This window comes from Podarcis cretensis, assembly GCF_951804945.1.
Source record: "Podarcis cretensis genome assembly, chromosome: 7".
NCBI classification, from domain to species: domain Eukaryota; kingdom Metazoa; phylum Chordata; class Lepidosauria; order Squamata; family Lacertidae; genus Podarcis; species Podarcis cretensis.
This window is the reverse complement of record NC_137176.1, coordinates 28,614,998-28,638,105: the sequence shown is the minus strand read 5'-3', so window position 1 is coordinate 28,638,105 and position 23,108 is coordinate 28,614,998. Positions and strand designations below refer to the sequence as shown.

At 43.4% G+C, this 23,108-nt stretch overlaps 1 protein-coding gene across 3 annotated transcripts in view; it reads right to left on the bottom strand.

Annotated features, from left to right (window-relative positions):
* Positions 1–22,168, bottom strand: part of DSP (desmoplakin) — a 48,116-nt gene extending 25,948 nt beyond the window's left edge. For 2 of the 3 annotated variants that reach the window (XM_079984885.1, XM_079984886.1), the window contains exons 1-4: positions 21,491–22,167; positions 4,693–4,795; positions 2,751–2,899; positions 1,787–1,958 (exon numbers count right to left, since the gene is read on the bottom strand). In XM_079984885.1, the coding sequence (XP_079841011.1) occupies positions 1,787–1,958; positions 2,751–2,899; positions 4,693–4,795; positions 21,491–21,708 (642 nt within the window). In that variant the 5' untranslated portion in view covers positions 21,709–22,167. Of the gene's footprint in view, positions 1–1,786; positions 1,959–2,750; positions 2,900–4,692; positions 4,796–21,490 lie in introns of all 3 variants that reach the window. The other variant, XM_079984884.1, reaches the window with a different exon arrangement.
* Between the last annotated feature and the right edge of the window lie 940 nt (positions 22,169–23,108).

Genomic DNA, 23,108 nt, shown 5'->3' with positions numbered 1-23,108 from the left:
CACACACACACACAGTCCTTGCTAGGATGTGTTACCGTTGCTTTTAATATTTAAGTACTGATAACGTGAAGTATTAAGAAGTGTGCCCTATCCCGTTCTTTCACATGCCAACTCTTCAGATTCCCATTTTGCAGACAGTGCACTGAGGAAGGGAGACGCTAAACAGCCTTGGGCAAGAAAGTCACTTGGGAGAGCTGAGCTGTGTTTCAGAAAAAGCTCTGCCCATTTGAATGGTGTAGGATATTTCTCTTCTACCTTCAAAATCAGGTATCAGCTGCTATTTTTTTAAAAAGAACTAATTATGATTCAGCACAGCAGTAATGCTACCACAGACACCACCCTGAGCCACACCTGTGCTTAAGCGAAGCTGGAATGGCTCCAGCAAGCGAAGCCATTTTAGGCTGTCGGCCATCTGAAAAAAAGAACTTTATTCCTTCTTTTTTTCAGCTCGCTGTGAGCCAAAGCCATCAAAGCAGCAGCAAGAATGAACGTTTGTCAATGCGTGTGAACGAAAAAGGTGACTCATTTCCAGCTCCCAGCCCCACCAGAGAAACCCAACCCAGGTCCGAAGCCCACGGCTTTCCTATCTCCAAAACGACAGGGAAGTAAAACAAAACACTTTCAAGAAAACAAAAGCTACCGGCAGGGCTTCCCTACGTATCACATTTCTTTGGCATGCTGTAACTTGGGCTCTGCAGACAGAACGCAAAGCCAGAGAAGGTCAAGGTAAGATAAGAAAGTTGGAAGGCAACTAGGTAAGGAAGCCTATTCACATTGGGCTGACAACATGGCAGGTATTTGGGGAGGGACTTAAAAGGAGGCCCCATCTCCCCTTCTGTACCTGCAGAGTATGTAGCAATAGTGTGATTGTGTGTGTCATCCTCTCCTGCTTCCTGCCCTATGCAGGTGACGTTGCTTTGTTTGGAAAGAGCATTTCACATTTACGGTAGGTAAACGGTGACCATAGTTGGACTCTGGCACAGCTGAAATGCTGCAAGGGCTTCCTAGGCGGAGGCGGCTGCTATAGGAGGGGTGCCTGCTCCCTTGCAGAACAGGTAGGGAAATTATGCTGCCATTCAAACAGTCATCTTAAAGAAGCCACTCCATAAAAATCAACTGCAACCCCCTTTAGCAAATGCCTTATTGCCATATCTGCAGGTCTCTTGTTTTCATTTCCATTTTCTTATTTGCCAGCCACATGAGATCTTTCATTCGGTTCTTTTTCTGTCCACTGTATTCTTTTTTCCCCTTCAGTTATTGTCTGAACCATTATTTTTCCCCACCCCTTTCCTTTATGCTGAAATAGGGTGATTGTAGCAATGCACTGTGTACATAGAGTTAATCTTTGCCGTGCTTGGGTGAATGTTCTGAGCTTGCAATAGGTGCGTCCAGAAGGTTCTAAAACACAGACTCAAGAGAAAGGGGCTGGCTTACTTTCCCTTGACTCCTGCTGATATTTTATTTTGAGGATGCAAAGTGCCGTGCCCAGGAGCAGACAATGGGAAGGGGACTGCCTCGCAGCAGTCCTGTCGCTGTGGCTTACCGGGAGGGACACCTTGGCAGGAGCACTGAAATGGCTCTGTCACTGTGTCTGCACTGCACCAATCTCCCCACCTCACCCTTCCCAGCAAGCCACAGTACCGCCGGCGACAGGAAACCAGGGAGACACCCCTGCCACTCCCTGAACTGACAGAACGAGAACTGGCTGGTGTGGTGTTGGCGGTGGAGGGGAGAAAAATGCAGTTCCATTTTCTCAACAAAAGCCAGAGCACGAAGCACACTTTACCTTCTGCTGCCTCATCCAGTTCAGACATTCTGTGGTGCAACGCCTGGTGTATTCGTCCCATCCCGATCCACTCTGGGAGGTAAACGCACCACCTTTGGAGCTAGCCCTACGGGCACGAGGTACACTGATTGCTTTGTAGAGGGCACGCATCTGCTCTTGAAGCTGAAGCAATCTGAAAGGACAACGAAGGAGAACAATGTCAAGGGGCTACAAGATGAAAGAGATGGAGCAAAGGAGGATGGGGAATACATTTGCAGGCTCTGAGCTACCATAAGCTTGTAATGAAAAATATGGGATAAAGTCCTCCATTTCCCCCCAGCACTATAAACTTACTGGGTAACATCCAGTAATAGCAATGGTGGAATATAGGGATAATGCACTAGATGCCTGATTCACTAAGACTGTTCACTGCAGTTTTGTTTTTGTTTCGCTTTTTTAAATAAGTGCAATGAACGTGACATTCCTGGCTTGAAAACAATAGGAATGGAAGTGGGAAATCCATGCTTTGTGTTCCACAGAATGAAATAGTATTAAAAATTCAAGGTACACAGTCTCATTAGATGAGCAAGAGTCCTGGAGGAGGAGGAGGAGGAGAATTTTATTATTTATACCTCGCCCATCTGGCTGGGTTTCCCCAGCCACTTTGGGTGGCTTCCAGAACATAAAAAAAACAATAAAACATCAAACGTTAAAAATTTCCCAATACAGGTATGCAGCGCCACTATTTACTGTAGTACTGAATGGCTTGCCATTTGGTACGCCTGATGAAAAGGACCACTTGACTCCACGAGAGCACATACCTGGTACAAACCTCCTCGTATAATTCATGGGCATCTATTTATTGATTCAATACGAGGCAGAGTCAAGCGCCTGGACTATGCTAAGTGTAAACTGAGGTAAGCCCACATATAGTAACTAGACGTCTATGGGGAAAGGCCAGGAGACAAAAACAGAACTGCAATACCTTTTCTGGTACAGCTCACAGGGCTGCCCCATTTGCCTCATCTCTCTGATCAGCCCATCAAGGATGTCCATGTGCTCGTTTGCCTGAGCAAAGCAATCTTCCAGCTCTCGGTTCCTGCTAATCTGGATACCATCCCCATACTTTAGCTCCTAAGTGAAAGGAAACAAACAAACAAAAATCACCATATTTAGTTCAAAAGCCCCACCACCTCCACAAAAATAATGTGACAGCAACACGCAACGTGTGTAGGATGTTCTAAACTCCAGTTTTTTTAATGCTGCAAGTTTTCTGTCGGTAATGCACTGAAACCCATGAAACAGCTAATATTTGAAATATATGTGGCGTATTATTTATCGTTGCTGTTATCCATTATCATTATTATTATGCCTAGACTACAGCAGGTACAGAAACAAGTGACAAGCGTGGTCTAAAGAAGGATCTGCTGGGTACAATCTCCTGGGAAGCTGTCCTGTGTGAGCCACTCAGGTGCTTGGGAGCTTTTGCCCATTAACTCTTTGTTCATTCCTGCCTTCCTTTCAACACCAGGATGGTAGCATTACAAGGAAACGCTGTTTGTTAAAGGCCTAGCAACATCTGAGGCCAGGAAGGAGAATGAACAAATTGCACTTGCAGGTTTCATAGCAAGGCTCTCTGTTAAATAAGGTCTCACTACAGGCCAGTGGTAATAGCCACTCAAAAGCAGCTTGGCTAAGGCAGAGCAAGACATGACCTCCTTGGAGAATTGAGGCCTATCCAAGTAGAGAGCAATTGGCCAGATGGACAAGTGGCAATCATTCCCCCTGAACAGTCACTTGCAAGATTGGGTTGTGTTTTATATACCAAGTCAATCCCAACCTTATTCCCTGGTAAGTGGCCGCTTGGATGGCCACTTCATTCCTCCTAGATTTGTTTCTGAGATTATGTTCTACCAGCTAAGAGGGCGTTTTCTTAATAGGCATTTCTGCAAACAACCTAGAAAGCTGTCCTAGAAAGTGTAAGCTGTCAAAACAGTGAATCCCGAAAAAGAAGAGGCAGAGCACCAGCAGCGGAGGAGCAAGCAAGCAAGAAGGCAGACCTCAACATGGAGCTGAGACTGTTTATAAGATGTGTGTGTATACAGGAACCAGTAGGCATTAATATGCTCTTTCCTTGGGATGAACTGGGGGAGTGTGTAAATAAATGTACATGCTATTATAGTCATACTGCCTACTCTCTCTCTCTCTCTCCAATATTCGGACAGTTAGGTATGTTTTTTACAGGAAGCTGCCTTACACCAGAACATACCATTTGTCTATCTAGCACAGCATTGCCTAATCTGATAGGTATCGGCTCTCAAGTGTCTTTAGCCAAAAGACCTACATCTCCTGCTAGCTAATCCCTTGTAACTGGAGAGACCAAGGATTGAACCTGGAACCTTCGAGTTTGCAGAGCACGTGCTGCACCACTAAGCTACAGAACCTCTCTTCCTTCCTTCCTAATAAACCAGGGGTCACCAACATGGGTGCAACGGAACCCTTGAAGCATCCTCTTGGTGCCCACAAAGCCCCTGAGCTCCCCGACTCCCAAATACTCCTTTGATCAGAAGATCATACTTTTTCTCCTTGAACTGGAGGATGACACTTTCTACTCTGGTTAATTCTACTGAATTCTACCTTGGAAAAATGAAACTACGTTTGTGTGCACTTGCTATCTTTTCCCATCTCACAAGAGTGCAGCTGATCCGGGGGAGCAGGGAAAGAAGTGACCAGAGGGACTGGTACCCACAGAACTTATTCAAAAAAGCCAGAAATGCACACAAGTCTTAAAAAGCAGGCGACCTCTGAAATAAACTGTTCTGCAGCACTTTTCCCGAGTTCTGTGTTTTCGCTTGCTCATTCAGAACGGGGAAACAGAATCTCCCAGGTTAACATTCATATAGGTTCAGGGATGGAATGAAACTTACAGGCTGCACTATGAGTTCGGCACGCATGAGGCAATCAGAGCAATTTTGCAGAAGGTCTTGAATGGTGTTTTGACGCCTGGACATTGTGCCGGTTCCATTGTGGCTAAGGAAGGAGAAAGAGAGGCCGAGAATTAATCACACAGATGTAATTAATCATGGATTTTAAATGCATTTTCCAAAGGCAAGCAGCACACCTTATTCAAATTAAAGTGTTGTAACCTGTGTGGCTTCACAGAGATTCTCCTTGATACACTTGCCCCTCCTTTGTGTGTGTGTGTGTGTGTGTGTGTGTGTGTGTGTGTCACAAAAGAGTTACAATGCTGAGTCTGCAGCCTCATAAAAACCACGGTGGGAATGTGAGCTAAGTAAAAAATAAATAAATACTGGCTTGTGGTTACCATTCTGCCAATGAAAGAAACACAAGGATAAATGGTGTATGAAACAGACATTCTTAGTCTAGCCTAGAAACACACAGGAAGACCAGGACAGCTGGAATACTCAAGTGCAAAACTGCTCAGTCCATTCTCCCTTCTAGCCCATCATTCTGTAAATTCCTCCAGAATTATATATGACACCAGCTGTCTTCCTTCAAATCCCTCCTTCTTCTGTGAAATCTGGACTAAGATCTCATTTCAAATGAAGCCAAAGCACACACCACTGTATTTGATTTTATACCCATCCCTTGTTATCCTTGGCCAACTCCTCTGTTACCTCCTCTCTGAACTGTCTAAATTTAGGCTAAAAGAATATTGGGACAGTGGTTCACTTACATTGTACTACAAAGCATTAAGAGCACTGATGGTGGTGATGATATGATGATGATAAATGCTCAAACTGAAGCCTGTACCTGATATTCTGAACCTGTTATGGATATTTAACCAGAGAATACAGACCTTGCTTTCTCAACCAATCTACAAAACAAGATACTATTCCAGATTCATATATGTGGCATCTTGGTGAGGGTATTGCCAACCACCTTTTATGTAACAGCGCCTAAGGGCCCAGGCATGACAAGGTTTTGTAGTAAGAAAGAAGAAGAAGAACGTAAACTTCTGCCATTACTGAAGTTTTATCCAGAACAGTATTCCCAGGTAAACAGATCCTATCCTGAACATGATATTCAGAAACAGTTTGGGAGCTTGGGATTATATACGTCCAAGGAGAAGGGATCAGAGTGGATTCAGAAAGCCTGTTTGGAACCCAATAATGTGGTTCTTTCCATTTGTAAGTATTCCTAAGAGCTCAAAACACGTTCAGTATAATCAGAGGATTTCCGTACTGAGACTTAATCTGTCTTTTTAGACACAATGATTCCATAGTGATAACAGTCCAAGAAAACCATCTTTTGGAATTCTGTATTGTCAACTGGAAGACTGAGCTGGGATAGCTCTGTCAATAGAGCAGGAGACTCTTAATCTCAGGTTCATGTGTTTGAGCCCCACGCTGGGCAAGAGATTCTTGCACTGCTGCAGGGAGTGAGACTAAACAACTATTCAATTCTATGATTCTATTACTTTCAAGGCAGAAAAATACATTCTGGAAATTGTGCTTCTAACAGGAACAGCTTAGTAATGTAGTCTGCTTAGAAAATCTCCTTTTATGCAGGTAAAATGTACCAGTACAGTAGAGAAGAGACTACAAGCTTTGGATAACTTGTTTTTAAAAATGTATGCTACCAGGTTGGGAAACCTCTGGCTTGTCGAATGTAGCTCACCAGGCCATTTCCCCCAAACACCCACCAGCTGACGTCACTGGTTCTGTCAGCTGATGGTTTGGAAGGATAGGGTTTAATCCTTCACTCCTCTGTTCCCAGCAGCGAACAGGATCACAAAGCCTAGACAACAGGATTTCATCTTTGGTCATCAACAGATGAGCAGATTAAAGTCCCTTGCCTACTTATTTTAGGGGCAGCAGCAGGGAGATGGGGGCTTTCTCAACTCCCACCCCGCCACTGCTGCAGCCTGCTTTTGGGGGAGCAGAGCAAAGTGGAGATTGAAACAACCTCCCTGTTAAAGGAAGGGGTGTTCTGCTTCAAAGGCCGCTTTATATAGAATATACACAAAGGATAGCTGTGTGAGAGAGGCTGCTTTGCAAGTGTTTGGTCATGCTGCATTCAGCCACAGGTGCAAGCCTGCACTAGTTGTCTATGGGTGAGGTGCTGCAAACTAGGAGCCACACCTCGCTGATGGCATCAGAGCTCTCCCAACAAGCTCAGGCACTTCCCAAATCGAAGCACCTCTATTAAAACAGATACTTTAGTAAACCAACAAACTTCCAAGCTTAATCCAGCTGGCTAAGTACATTCACTTGTACTGATTATTTTCTGCAGCGTAAGCTAAATTCTACCCTGGGCACTCAGATTCAAGAGCTCTCTCATAACAATAACAACAATAACAATAATAATAATAATTTAATGAGTGAATTATTACAGTCAGCATGTGTACTGCTCACCTAGTGACTTCAATGTGATTATGGATTTACATGCAAGTTCATAAAGCAATGAATTAAACATCAAGTGACAACTGGCAATATTCAAAATAGCCAATGCTGTTCAAATGCACAATACTTTTAATATCTGGCAAACTTTGCAGCCTCTAAATACTTTCTTCGTATGACAGCAAGGGCTACCCCTCCAAATTTAAAGTACTGTAGGCTCTTATGTATGATCGAACAAAGTAAAGGAGTAGGAAAAAAGAAACAGAAATTAAGTGAGCCATGTTCATTAATTTCAACAGGTCTACTCGAACCAGGGTGGTGATTTTTCTAAAAAAATTAATAAAATCTGATTTTTTAAAAAAATTAAATCAGTTTTGATTTAAATTGGATTTTTTTTATTTAAATCGGATTTTAAAATAAAATGCGTTTGGAGAAAAAATCTTTCTAAACATAGTTTTCTATTTAAGTTACATTATTAAGTTACAAAGTTACAAAGGCTATTCATCAGGAAATAAGGATTTGTTTTGAGTTTTCATGTGTGCTAAAACTCAGTCTAAGTTTTTTTTTTAAAAAAAAAATCATTTAACCACATCAGTTAACAAACATGGATACATATGCTATAATGTTATTGTTTTAGTTAAATAAACTGTTTAAATTGTTATTAAGGAAATGATTATTTTTCTCCTTCCAATAAAGTGCAGCAGAAAAGTTGTCCAAATATAAACAGTTAATTTATTAAACCTCACAATAATTACATAATTATCTGTCTATGTATTTCTAATAGTATAACTAAATCAGAATTTTTGGATATAACTGTAAAAACTACTCTGAAAATTTATTATTTCAAAAATGAAACCTTCATCTGGTTGTAATTATTAAGATTATGCAAGCAAGAATGAGTCTTTCTGTAAAAAAAATGATTTAAATCAAGTCTTACTGACTAGTGATTTAAATCGTGATTTAAATCAAATCCACCCTAACTCTGACTACAACTCTGACTACTAGCATTGAGTGCAACCCAAAATCATTATCACGTGCTGTTACACATGCATATGTAATTCAGCCTTGAACTTGGAAATAAGTTTATAGTCATTTTTCCCAAGGCCTGGCTTTTCTACATCAGTTTTGCATTGTGACCATTTCAGTGGGATGTGCCCTTTACCAGTGGAACTCTAGCATTTACTATGTTGCTGTGGGGGTATTTTTCAATAGATTGCTCTCATGTGGCAAGTTCCAGATTTAACCACACATGGGTGTGCGCAAATGAAACCCGCGACACAGAGAACCGATACGGCAAAGTCACTACATCAAAAAAAGGGTGTGAATCATATGAAAAGAAGTGTCTTCTAAGCTACTGTCACAGATGCCAGTGATACTGCTTGCTTTCAGACATAGTAATAAACAACAGGGAAAAACATTTGACAGCCCCAGGCTAGCACAGGCCTCCCCCCCCCTTCCTCCTCTGGTACAACCATGAAGCGATAGAAGCTTCCACTTGCATTTTTTATTAAACACAATTTGTCATAATGTTTGAGTCCGGAGAAAATCTGGTTTGCTGAAACACGTCAATTCACATCTTGGGCAACAAAGTTTCAACAAACCATAGTTTTGAGTGACTGGCTTTCACGGTTTGGACGAAACACTAAACTGCAGCTAATCAAATGCACAAGTGAAAGCTTCTGATCTCTCAGCTGGAAGAGAGAAGAGGGGAGGAGTATATTTACTTGAAGTTCACTGCAGCTTATTTCTGGTGCCACACTTAGCCATTACTGTACAGTTGTACCTTGGTTCTTGAACGCCTTAAGACTCAAATGTTTTGGCTCCCGAACGCCGCAAACCTGGAAATGAGTGTTCCGGTTGGTGAACATTTTTGGGAAGCCAAACATCTGACGCAGCTTCCGATTGAGTGCAGGAAGCTCCTGCAGTTAATTGGAAGCCGTGCCTTGGTTTTCGAAAGTTTTTGGAAGTTGAACAGACTTCCGGAACGGATTCTGTTTGAGAACCAAGGCACAACTGTAATTCCAAAGCCACTATGAGTCTGTTGGGTGTGTGAGTGTGTATTGGGTGATTCCAGAACTAGCCAGCATAGATTGTAAAATCAAGTATGGACAGCTATAGAAAGAATACCGTATTTTTCCTTCTATAACACGCAGATTTTTTCTCCTAAAATGGAAGGGGAAATGTCTGTGCGTGTTATTGAGCGAATGTGTGGTCCCTGGAGCCAAATAGTGCGAGTGGAGGCAAAAAAAAAAAGCAGGCAAAAATCAAACCGCGCGTCTCCTAGAAGGGAAACCTGAAAAGAGGAAGCGGCTGCTTTCCTGCATTCTGCCTCAGGGTCTTACTGCCCACCCACCTCTGTTTCCTTGCTGTCTTTGCTCAAACGGAACAAAGAGCAGGGAAAGCCCCTCCCCTCCAGGCAAGTGGAGGGGAAAGCAGAGTGTCTCCGTGCTGCTGAAAACATGCAGAAGGGAGAGAGAGAGAGCGCGCGAGCTGGCTGGCTTGGGTGGGTAGGTGAGGGAAAACTTTTGCCTTCCTTTCCTCCCCTTATACCCCTCTCCTGCATTCTTAGCCAGCTGCTTCTCTGCACACCCCTCTCCTGCTCCTTGTCCCTTCTGTGTTTTTCCTTCCCTCCCCACTTAAAATGTGGTTAAAAAGCATGGATCCACATGGATCCTCAGGATCTTTGCATTGGGTCAGCCCAAATTCACCATCAGATCCCATAGCATGTCCATGGCTACAGCCTGCCCCCCCCAAAATCACGCACCCACTGTTGCCTGGGGCTGCAATGGTGCAAAAATGTGGTTAAAAAGCATGGATCCACATGGATCCTCAGGATCTTTGCATTGGGTCAGCCCAAATTCACCATCAGATCACATAGCATGTCCATGGCTACAGCCTGCCCCCCCAAAACCACGCACCCACTGTTGCCTGGGGCTGCAATGGTGCAAAAACGTGGTTAAAAAGCATGGATCTACATGGATCCTCAGGATCTTTGCATTCAGTCACCCCAAATTCACCATCAGAGCACATAGCATGTCCATGGCTACAGCCTGCCCCCCAAAAATCACGCACCCACTGTTGCCTGGGGCTGCAATGGTGCAAAAACGTGGTTACAAAGCATGGATCCACAGGGATTCTCAGGATTTTTGCATTGGGTCACCCCAAATTCACCATCAGATCACATGTCTGTGGCCACAGCATGAAGCACAAAAATGATACATCCACTGTTTCATTCAGAATGTTTTTTCCCTTGTTTTCCTCCTCTAAAAACGATGTGCGTGTTATGGTCAGGTGCGTGTTATAGAGCGAAAAATACGGTAAATAAGGTTGGGGAAAGGTGAATAGGTGATGTCTGAGCAACTGCTAGGTTTGACACTTGCACTCAGACTTTGAAATTAGCATTTTGCGCCTAAAGATTCTCCATTTGCGAGCACCTCAAAAAGTCTGGGTGCCATTTTTTGCACCTGGCTGACACTCAAGGATTACTGAAATGTATGTGCTTCAAAGTCTCGAAGTATGTGTTAAGGAGAGACAATATGTTAAACAGTTCAACAATGAAGAGCAGAGTGTTTTGAAAACTGAAGTACTTTACCAATATTTTTATTGTAAACACCAAATTTCTGCTAAAAATGCTAACAGTTTCTGCTAAAAATGTGGTATTAACAAGGTGTCACTTGCGTGAATTGCGTACTAGTTCATGCATATCAAAATAATAAATAAAAAGTGTTGTTACCCGACTGCCCCCGTGGCGACTAGACATTCTGTTTCGGCGCCCACAACCCAGGTCCCAGAAGCCCTCTGGCTCCTAGCTTTTCCATGCCAGTTTCTAACACTGCTGCCTTGTTGCCGTGCAGGGTGACAGAAAAAGGAAACAAGCTCAGAAACGACATATTCAAGCAGGGTTCCTAAATCTTCCAGATTCTTCTTTTGGAACTGGGCGTCGTGGCTTCACCTGTTCCACGCATGGCATCGTAAGATGCCAGGTGAAGCACAGGTGGGCATGGCTCTGTCAAGTCTGCCTTCCAGGCCAAATGGAGAAGACTTCTAAAGAGAAACATGGCACCTATTTGACCTCGTGTACATCCTGCTGATGCCTTCTCCAGTCTATATGCTTCTCATGCCCATCCTCCCACTTTAGACAAAGCCCTTGAAGGAGGCAGAAGAGAAAAAGCAGAGAGGTGGATCCCCAAAGCAGTCTGTGAACCTCCAAAGGAGTACAAGCAGCCACCTATTTTCTCCCATGGAAACGTAAACCCTACCAGTGTCCATAATGTACCTTGATGCCACTGTGAGTCATAAAGTGAAGTTCATAGGAATGCTTCCTAAAGCGTAGGTAGAAATCAATCAAGGGGTGACAGGAGGCTTTGCGGATAGATTGCTCGCAATTATTGTTGAGGAAATTGTGTTCCCTCCAGCTCAGAGCAAGGGCACTATGGGAAGGACCACCTATATTTGTTGATCCAGCATTCAGATAAGAGACTGGCGTTTATTGGCCCAGAATTCAGGCGAGGGACTGGAAGAAAGCAAAGGAAGCTTTTGATTCATTTTGTGTACGTCCCCTCCTTGAATGCACAGAGGAGCCCACAGTCTCCTGCACTGTGGGGAAAAAAGAGAGTAAATGAAACATCTCTGCTGAAATAATGAAAATATTCATTTCCTACCGTTCTCCCTGCATGCATTTTCGAACTGCTAGGTGTCATTTTTTGTTTGCAAATCAACAACTTTTGCTGTTGATTTCAGCAACAGCCACCTGTCAGATTTTTCATGTCCCCCTTTGTAAATGGTCCATGCATCCTGAGTGTCACAGAGAAAGAGTATTCACAAAAAAGCACTGTTTTTTTGCTCCACACTTGGGCCTAGCTCAGCAAAGTGCTTTGGGCTTACTGCATGAGGCAGCTAACATGAGTGTGCATAGCCAAATTCATTCAGCTGTATGTACAGAAGTTGTCCAACTTGTATGGAAAGGACAGAGCAAAGTGTGCGCATGTGAGAATGCATGCCCAGGTATGCACAGATGTGATACAGTTGCTCCACCCTGAGTGGAGTCTGTTTGAGTTTGAGGTAAATGGGAATAAGGACTCCTCTCATTTTTTACGCTTTCACACAAAGGCTGATCGGTAGCTGGCCCTAATTATTATTATTTAGATTGTAAACTCTTAAATGGCTGCCTATGAGCCCTACCCAGAAACACACCCTTCCTTGGATGTGGGTGGGGTGTGCAGGCAACTCTACACCACCCTAGGAAGAAACCTCTGGGCAGTATTACTCAGGTGGGGCCCCACAAGAAAAACTCTTGATTACTATTAAATTTTAGGAATGGTTAAAAACTTCTTTTAAGTGTTGCTTTTAGATAAGCTGTGTGTGTGTGTGTGTGTGAGAGAGAGAGAGAGAGAGAGAGCGCACGTGCATAACAAGAATTAGTTGTGACTTCTTATTGCTCATATTTAAATAATTAAGCAATTCTCCCATGTGAAAAAAGGAACTGTGCTTTCTATTTTCACCTCCCAACCAACCTGTCTGAACAAGCATGGGATTACAATGAAAGGCACGCTGGATAAAAGAAGTCAGATGCAAAGGGGGGGGGGCGGGGAATACTGTATGCCATGATTAAATCATTGAAGGACTTTGTACAGTCACTGATGCATCACTTGGAGATAATGCAGGCAACAGTAACTTCTGACATTAATTACACGTGGTAGCCCTTAAAGAAATAATGCAGCCTACGAGGCATAGAGGAAAAGGGAGTTAAGCAGTTATTATGTGCATTAATTTTTCTGTATATTGATGCAACGTATTACCACTGTCTTGAGGTGGGTAAATATATGAGATCAGAGGTATAGAACATTTCAGGAGATGCTCTGATTCTGAAATGAATAGAAATAGCTGGGGGAAACGCCATGGATCACTGAGGACAGGACTCCTCTCTCTTGTCAAGTACCATACAATGTACTCTGTCCCACTGCGAGGTTCTAAGGCAGGCACAGGCAAACTCAGCCCTCCAGATGTTTGGGACTACAATTCCCATCAACCCTAGCTAACAGGACCAGTGATCAGGGATGATGAGAATTGTAGTCCCAAACATCTGGAGGGCCAGAGTTTGCCTATACCTGCTCTAAGGTCTGCCAAGATTCTCCTCTAAAGTACCTGTCAGACACATCTGATTAAAAATTATCTTCTGATGATAAGAGCTATTCGACAGTGGAGCAGAACTAGGCGACCCCGAGGTCCCTTCCAATGCCATGATTCTATGCTATGGAAGAAGGCAAATCCCATTTCAATCAATCCCTATCTTTGCCACGTTTCCTACCCACGCTCCACCGGTCTAAATCAGCTGTGATACCTACTTCAAAACATCTGCTGGTGGAGATGTTCTGAAAGAGTCCCAGTTATCAATTGTTCACAGCGCCATGATCCATCACACACCTATTATCCTTTTTTAAATCCCAAAGCAACCTTAAACATACATAACTGTGAACTTCACTGCCCCCAAGATTGGATACTCCCCCACCAAAAAGATTAAACCCCAGAATAAACTTTTGTTGGCATTTACAACTGTGGTTGAATGCAACTTGCACAGAAATGAAAATCAAGTGTAAATCTACCCCACTAGTAATTACTATTTTGAAAGCGTTCACACATCCATTCTGCACCAGCTGCAGAATGCTGCTATGATTAGGTTTCCATTGGTTTTGTTTCTTAAACCTTTAAAAGGTTAAATGGCACAAATAAGACAGATCCAATGTCTGTCCCTTTCAAAACTAACCCAGGAATGTGCCAAGCAGCCTGTTTGCTTGTTTTTTTTAATAGGTTGAAGGCTATTTGGATAATTACAAATTTTATACCTTTTATACATTGCATACCACTTCAAAAAAACACACGAAGCAATTAATAAATTGCTCCAATAAATAAATAAGGCAAACCTGTCTCTGCAATCTTAAAGAACTTTACTTCCTTTTTAAAATGCTAACAGCCTGAGGTCACACAAAACACTGCCCATTCCTAGCTTTGGAGAATCGTAACAGCAAAACAAAACATTAATCTTCCCAGGGATTATCCAGTGGCGTTATCGCCCACTGTACGTTCCCTGCACTTTCCTAGCATAGTCACTCTCCAGCATTAATTCCCTTGCTTTGTTCTCCTTAACCATGGTTCAGCATTACATGCAAACCATTGCTAACTATCTTTCAATCAATTCTTGAAATGAGAGTTAAAGTTGGCAATGCAAGACCTTGATCAAGAAACAACCTTTTTAAGTGTTCACCATGGTTAGCGATAGTGCTAATGGTGATTAAAAGGAGAATTATACAAGCCCACAACCTACTTCTGATCCATGGTTAAGAGAGTAGCAGACTAAAAATCTGCACTGGGCCCGAACAGGGATTTGAACACAGGACTTCTTTGTGTTGCAGCCTTTCCACTATGACACATTGGCTTCACTCCTTTAGGACTCTGTACCCCATATCATTTGACTTAAGAGAGAATTATCACACAGTTAATGACACAATATCTGGGCATCAAGCATGCTGCCTCAGCACACCCAACTTTTTGACAATGCTTCATGTGCAGCTCTCCCAGAGTCTGTGGCAAAGAGGCCTCACCCATTTTTCTAATGAAAGGCTTATCCCTCTTGCAGTTCCTCATGACTAAAGATTCACTGTGTTGCAGCACTCTTTGCTTCTAGTGGGTTTATTTTATTATTATCATTTCTCTCTCCCTCTCTTGAGCTAACCCACCTGCGATAATTAGCTCTGTACAATTGAAGTGTACTTGGCAAGCAGATTCTGCTCTTTGCTTTTTATCGTGTGATCATTTCATTAGTCACGGCATATACAGGACACTCCTAATGCACAACTTGGGATATCATGATGGGGTGGCAGCCTTCCTTTATTAGCAAAGAAGAGACTTGGTGTATTTATTCACACAGGGCAGGGCTCTGAAAACAGAGACATAGGAAGATCCCAATTTCTTTTTTAAAATTAAGCTGCAATTCTGGTCTTTGCATGACTGTTCAGTCTGCTATTCCGACTTGCCTGTGCAAGTTACATCGGAAGGACATTTGCTACAGCAGATTTTGAAGCGGCTGTTATGATCGTAAGTATCAATGCAGGTACCATAGACTTGGAAACCTTACGCAGGCAAACTTTAAAGGAAACAGTTACAGGGGTGTGTGTGTATTGAACAGTGGTAACATGGTGATTGAGAGTGCGAATTGTGAGGCAGGAAATCCCCAGGTAAATATTGCCATGAACTCTCTAATGCAAGCTACTTAATAACCTTGACCTCGGTATATGTCACTGGTAGAATTTCTAAGATAACGCATGCAAATTATTCTATAAACCTCTGTACCTCCAAACAGCATGATGGAGAAAACCCCCTGGCTGAAGATGGCCATCCTGTTATAAAAGCACCAGATAAAGAGATCAAGAAGCTACATGCTGGAATTAGTCTTGAAAATACCTTCTGCTGGTGTCAATAGACAGATGTTTTCAAGCCTAAATGGGGGGTCTGGGGTGGTGAGGAGGGGAAGCTGTGAGAGGGATGTAGTGGTTAAGAGTTTGGACTCGAGAGACCCAGGTTCAAATTTCCACACAGCCAGCAAAACTAATAGGTGACATTAGGCTAGTTACTATCTCTTAGCTTATCTTGCAGGGTTGTAGTTAAGAGAAAATAGGTGAGTACTCTGAACTACATGAGGCAGGGCGGGATTTTTTTTAAAAAAGTAATAAGTACAGAATCATAATATTTTCAGCAGACATGTTTTATCATCATGATTATCCAATGCTCTATCACAGTGGTTCCCAAAGTTTTCCCCCAACGGAGGCCTGGAAATTGTTGATGGTCTTAGTGGACCTCTTAATTATTACAATGGTGTTTGTCACAAATGTAATGTGCTGTGCCAGATGCTGTGCATTTTTAAAAATTGTCTTTTTATTGCTCCTTGCATTTTATTGTATTGCAATTTGCGTTCCATAGAATTCTAATTTCAGCACCATTAAAACGCATGCAACGTTAAGAAACGGAAGAAGTTGCAGAGCAGAGGGGGAAATACAATTAAAAAACAATACGGACATTGAAATGAGGACATGCCACAGACTTCCTCAGTGATGCTTGTGACCCATCAATGATCCATGGACCACACTACTCTATCACATGGTGCACCATCATTTTTATCTCATTCAGCATCACTGTTGTGGATCCTGCATCAAACTGGCTAAAGATCTGAGCAAAATAAATATGTGGACCGCCCCACCCCCCGTCAACACACACCTGTACAAATAGCATAGTGCTGCGGATGTTCATCGAGTAAATACTTGCAAAGACTGTGTGTCGACAGGAGACAACCACCACCCTGTAGTTACAGAAGCCAACACCACTAGAGCAGGCATAGGCAAACTCGGCCCTCCAGATGTTTTGGGACTACAACTCCCATCATCCCTAGCTAACAGGACCAGTGGTCAGGGATGGTGGGAGTTGTAGTCCCAAAACATCTGGAGGGCCGAGGTTGCCTATGCCTGCGCTAGAGGTATATAAAGACCTTTGGTTTATCTCAAACCTACTGGGAGTAGCTTTAACTTTTGTGCTCTGCAGTGTACACAATTCAAAGGGATTGCTGGTTTAAAACAGTGCTAAGGGTGTTATAAAAAAAAAAACTGAATTGCAGAAACAGGCTGGCAATTGAGGACAGCAGTGTAATTCCCTGTCAATTGATGTTCCACAGAAACCACCCTCTTCCTCAGTTCCCAGGGTTACAGAAGCTGGGAACATTACAGAGACAGCTTGCTCAAGCCCTCAGGGCAGGGAGAGGCTGGCAATGCTACCTGAGCAAGGTACTAGTTAATAAAATGAACAAAGGGCGACAGAATAAGCCTTGGCAGGACAAAGACTCCGCCCCAAAGGTAACTATGCTGAAACTCAGATGGAAGTATCGTCACTTTTGCATTTAAATTTCCATATTTCTCTTTCTCTCTCACTCACACACAGAGAGCAGTATTTCTGTTTGGATGCAGTTCATAAAAAAATAATAAATGGGCTAAACGCCTGATCCTGAAGACTCATATCCGAGAAGGGTGCAAGGTTTCAGACGTTTTTGCAGGCAAAAAGGGAACAAAGATAAATAAAGAAAACATGCAATGAATTCTGTGTTTAGCAAGTGCTCCTCTGAAATGCTGCATGCTTTTCAGGAAAATCACTACTTGTTGGAAAGATAGGAGTTATTGTTTTTACAGCCTTCTATTGCCTAATGCACTTCCTCTGCTACCAGGTTTACTAATCTAATCTGAACTAATTTCAGCAAGGGAAGTCATGGGATGAATTCATGGATCAGCTATGCTGTCACTAAAGACAAAAGCAAGGTTTCTAGTCCTGGGTCTATCTTGAAACATTCTTCTGAGGTTACATAGGATAGTAATTAAATTGCTGGCAGCTTTCGCTGAGCTGACAAGGGTGTAAATCTGCCATGTAATCAGACTCCAATTTGGGCCCAGATAAGGTTTAACCTGTGAAATACAAGAAAGCAAGACATTGCAAAACTTGCAATACTATGTGCAGTTCTAACTAGTAAATCACTGATTAACAAACAAGTGGGCAGATCCTTTTGAAACAATACAGAGCCAGCATTCCTTTATGAATTTAGGCACCAAATTATACTCACAAGTAACTCAACTTTCTGAAATAAAGTTCTGCAAGACGCTAAATTTTTGGAAAGCAGCCCTAAACTTAGTCTCCAGTTCTGCAACAGAAAAAAGTACAAAAGCAAGTTCTATTGAATTCAACAGAGCTTATTTCATGGTATGTGGAGTTAGGACTGAAGTCTTATTTATCAACAGGCTTGTATGGTGGCCCTGTTCAGCCACACAAGCACAAAGGAGCTGATATGCAACAGCAGCACACTGGAAAAAAATGATGGAGCAGCTCAGAGCACCTTGAGTTGTTCAGTCCTACACAAAAGGAAGAGTAATAATGAGATGAAGAACCGTGACTGCTAAAGTCAACCTATACTTATAGAGCCCTGAACTTTTCAACACCCATGTAAGCATCATGGTATTAATTCCAATGGAGAGGGAAAGTTCCTGGAATCCTGTGTATGGTTACCAGGTTTAATTCCTTCAGGGCTCCTGTGCACTTAACAGCTACATGACAGGTAAAAATCCAACAGGTGAAATTCATCAGCCTGGCAAAATATTTAACCTACTGCATTGCTGCCATTTTCCACATCCGCAAGAGTGCCTGCCCATGATCACAGACTGTACTACAGATGCTAAATACTATCTTGCCTCTGCATAGCTGTTGCTGAGCTAGCCTGGGGTGGTTGAATGTCCAGATATGTAGGAAATCCTATTCACATTTTCCAAGGTCATTAAGGCTTAATATTAGAAGGGGAGAACTGGGCCCAGAATGCTCCAGAATTGTACCACTAGAACTGGTGCACATAGCTTATGTACTTAATGTATGAACTGATTCCACTGAAAAACATTGCGTTTGTGGTGATGTAACATATGAAAGCTCTACCCATGTGTTCATTTGTGAGATTTCATTCACACGGGCATATCTCCCACTAGATGCTGCTGTTATCAAGAGAAAGGCATGATTGCATGAAGCATTCTTCAATAGACTGGGAACTTAACCCCATTTATCCTCACTCAGTACTTTTAACTCACTCATTGAGTACTTTTAAGGCAGATCTCTTTCAACCTCCATTCCCCATCTGTAAAATGGGGAGTAACAATTTTGGATGAATTAGGTTATTTGTCCCAACCTGAAGAAGAGTTTAGGTTTCTAGCCTTAAGCAAATACATTCTGAGTGTATACCACTGAGACAAAACTTCTACTGGAGTTTTTACAAGACCAACAAATGCTGATTCAATTTGCTTCCACACAAAAATACACAACTGCAACTGTTCTGATGTATGACGTGGTTCAAACTCGATATATTGCACATGAACAATGTATGTAAAATCTCCATTATAGTCTTTTCAGCATCAGGTGAATACTTTATTTTCCCAGGCTTTTTAATCCAAAATAAAATTTTAGTCCTTTTCAGATCACTTGTTCTGATGTTATCCTCTGCTGCTATAGTCTGTTTTGGATTTGTTGTCACTTTGCATTATTGTATGCTTATAAGCCATACAGAGAACTTTTTTGTCATTGGGTGGTATATAAATATTGCGAATGAATAGGTAAAATATATGTGAAGCTGCCCTGCTAAGCTGCCTACACCCAGTTTCTTGGGGGAATTGGGGGGGGAGAGAGAGAAGCAATATAAACAAAGCAGAAGAAATAAAGTGCCGAGGGTTATGAGGCAGGGTGGGGATGAGAATGGAATGATTCTTCAAACACAGAACACATTAGGGGGACTTGAAAACAAGTGTGCTGTTTTACCAGCTGCCTGTGGATACACGCCCACACAGAAAGTCCAGCCCAAGTTCCGAAAAAGTAAACAGCTGCGTTGCAAGGTGGACTGTGAACTTGTATTTTTATCATTCATGCCGACAGATCAACTCGTCCTTGGTTTCCTATAGCAGCTTATCTACATTCCTCTGGGAATTTTACATTCCTAGAACACCACACACCAATGTGGCACCATTACTGGAATAGCTTCCAGGTGTCATTTTTACTGCACATTCATGATGATTTGAGCTCATGGTGCTAATCAGAGCAGCCACATGCAACCTGGATTTGTACCTGGAAAAGTTTTGCCAATCATCCTGCTTTATTTCCAGTACTTATCCAGTAACCTTCTGCTGAAACCCCCTAATTTAGCATAGCAAAGAGAGTCCTCCCCCCACCTTTTGTGGCATTTTAGCTCCTGCTGAGAGCATTGAAGTGGTAGCATTGGACCTACCAATCCATGAGTAGTGCATGATGATTGTGTCAAGAGCAACAATTCAGTAGTAAAACACGGATCTGGAGGTGTCCATGGTGCAGAGGAAAAGTCCTTTCTGAGCTGTCTAACAAACTACAACCCAGCTATTAAAAAAAAAAAAAAATCTGCTGAAACTCATTAAGCAAAGCAGTTGGCCTTTGTTAAAAGAAAGGAGAAAGAAATTTCTGAGAACTTGAACTGCAAAACACATTCCTCAGAAGTTGGTAACTTCTAATCTGCAAGTAAAATGTGTGGGATGGTATCAGACTCAGTAAAAAGAGCAATGCTCAGAAGAGCACTCCCATCAGTTAGTCCACCTCTTCCACAGCTGAACCACACCATTGAAACCACATTATGAGCCACAGTTAAATGAAAACCAATCAAATGTAAATAATAAAGCAAGACAAAGGAATGTTTCACATGTCAATGTTTTCCTTCTACAGAATGCACTTCCACATTAAGAAATAACACAACCTGCATGTATGTGCACCGTTGAGTCACAAATGTCTACAGCTTCCCACTACATGCATGTTTACTGAACTACACATGTGAAGGACTGCACAATTCACAAGACGCTGAGGCCAGTCACTGCTCCCTGATAAATCTGATACGCTTGTTTGGAAAACATTTGTGGCATACCTTTTGGGTGCACTTAAAAGCTTCATAGGAAATGTAATGTGTGAAGTTGCTCACAGGTGCGTGTTATCTTGTAAACAGCAGTGCCTTCTGAACAGGAAAACAACACATTTTTCTTTCTGGGGTAATAAATCAAAAGTCTTTCTCATGGGAAAGCTAGCGACATTTAATTATCCTTCAGCAGTTGTATCACTTTAAAGAACTGGGTAAGGATGAAGACGTTCTCAGCCTCGATTTTTGGCAACTCCCACTCACAAAGGAAGTCTCTTTTACTGCAAAGAATCCTTATCTGGGAAAACTTAGCTGGAACTCATCCAGGAGGTTATCAGCCAAAGGCATGTAAGAGATAAGGACAAGAGCCGCCATGAAACTTTACATTTTCAATGGGGCTGAGATAACTGGTGGAAACCCCCAGCATTCCTCCTCCCCACCCCCCACTTGCAAAAAGTTCTCATCAGCCCCTTCTCTCCCCACCCCCGCTGTAAAATCCAACAACAAACAGCAACTGAGCCAGACTTCAAAACACAGAACCTGAAGAGAACCAGCAACAAAAAGTTCTCAACTTCGCCGCGCGTTCACTTTTTTTTTTAAAGAGGCCCCCGAGGAAATAGCTTTGCCAAATGCAACCACTATCTTCTCCACCAATAAATTAAGTGCAATGTGGAAAGTGGGGAGGGGCGGCATCAAATGAATGGATGGATTTATTATTCACATTCAGAGAGCTTTGATCGCAATCAAGGGTGGGAACCATTCCATAAACCGCTTCGGATTAGCAACAGCGAGCTACAAATGCGCGCCTTAACGCGTGCGCAACTGGAAAAGACGAAAATCTGGATGGTAGACCTCTAGACTGGGTGCACTTACGTGTAGCCTTCCGAGCTCATGTCCCCGTAGTTTTTCTGGATGTAATACATCTTATGAGTGTGGGTATGGCTGCTTCCCCCTCCTCCTCCTCCTCCTCCACCTCCGCCGCCGCTCAGCATCGCATGGTTGTTAATATCATAGCGCATATCCGGCCCGGAGTCGGTTCTGACCATCCTCCCCACCGTGTTGATCCTGGGGTGGGATCCGTTGATGCTCATCTTGGCGGCTGGGCTGGCTCAGACTTGGCTGCCTCAGAATCAGAAAAGGAAACCCACACAGATCAGAACAAAAGCATGAACTTCTCTGGCGGGCGAAAGGCTGCTCCCCTCTGGCGCTCTGTCCCGTGCGCTTTCTTCCCCTCCCTCCAACGCCCGGCAGCAAGCGGCCTTCGCAAGGCGCAAGTCCTCAAGGAGTTAGTTCCGGGCAGGCAACCCCAAAAGCGACAGTCCAAAAAAAAAAAGAGAGAGAGAGAAAGCGTGCAAAGGTGGTGAGGCAAAATGGAGGTCAAAGGCCGGGGTGGGCGTTAAAGAGGGGAAGGGGATCCGAAGGGGAAGGGAGGGGTCGAATGAAGAGCAAGGTAGGAACTTTTAAAGTAAAACAGAAAGAGAGAGAAAGAGGCAGGTGTTGGTGGTGCTGAGCTACAGCGGCGGCGTCCAGGTGAGGAGGCAGCCGAAGGCGCGGCGCTGCTGGAGATGGTGGCGGCGGGCGGGGACTGGGGAAGAGGAGGAGACCGGCCAGTCCCCTCCCTGCTGGCACTGGAGAGGCCAAGCCGCACCTTGGGGGATGCTTTGCTCAACTTGCAAGCCTGGGCGGGGAGCCGCCGCCGCCGCCGCCGCCGCCCTCCGGCCCCCGCCCCCCGCCCCCGGCGACTGGGGGACCCTCATTACAGCGCTGCGTGTCGGGCCGCCCTCCCTCCTGACATCTCTCTCTCCGCCTTTACCTGGGCCCAGCCCAGAGGCGAGGGAGCCGACGCCCGGCTAGCTCAGGCGTCCTTAGCGCGCAGGAGGAAAGGAAAGCGCCGAGGCCCGGCTGGCCCCACCTTGGGCGGCGAGGAGCCTGGGGAAGGCGCGCGGAGGGGGCTGGGCTGTGCCCGGCAGCTCCGTGGGAGAAAACCTCCCTCTTTCCCGGCCGGTCGGCGTAGGAAGTCAACTCCTAGGGGCCCAATGTTCGAGGGGACCGCCCCCCCAAAGTTTTTTTATTTTATTTATCCTTTTCACCGATTTTACAATCCTTTTGACATTTCAAAACTTAACTTCCTTTCCCCGCTTTCTGCGGTTCCTTAAATTTATTTTTCATATCTTCTGCATATCCAAATTAACTTAATTTGTTCATTTATTCATCTTCTTATGAAGCTGCAGGTTATTGCAATAATCCTGCCAATGTTTTTATCTGTTTACAATTTATCTGTAAACTTTCAGTAAACCGTTTCCATTCTTTTATAAAAAGTTTGTTATCTTGATTTCTTATTCTTCCGGCAAGTTTTGCCATTTCTGCATATTCCATAGGTTTTTGTATCTGTTCTTCCTTTGCTGGGACTGCTTCTTTCCATTTTGGGGAAAGTAACATTCTTGCCACTGTAGTCACATACATGAATATGTTTCTATACATTTTGGGTAGT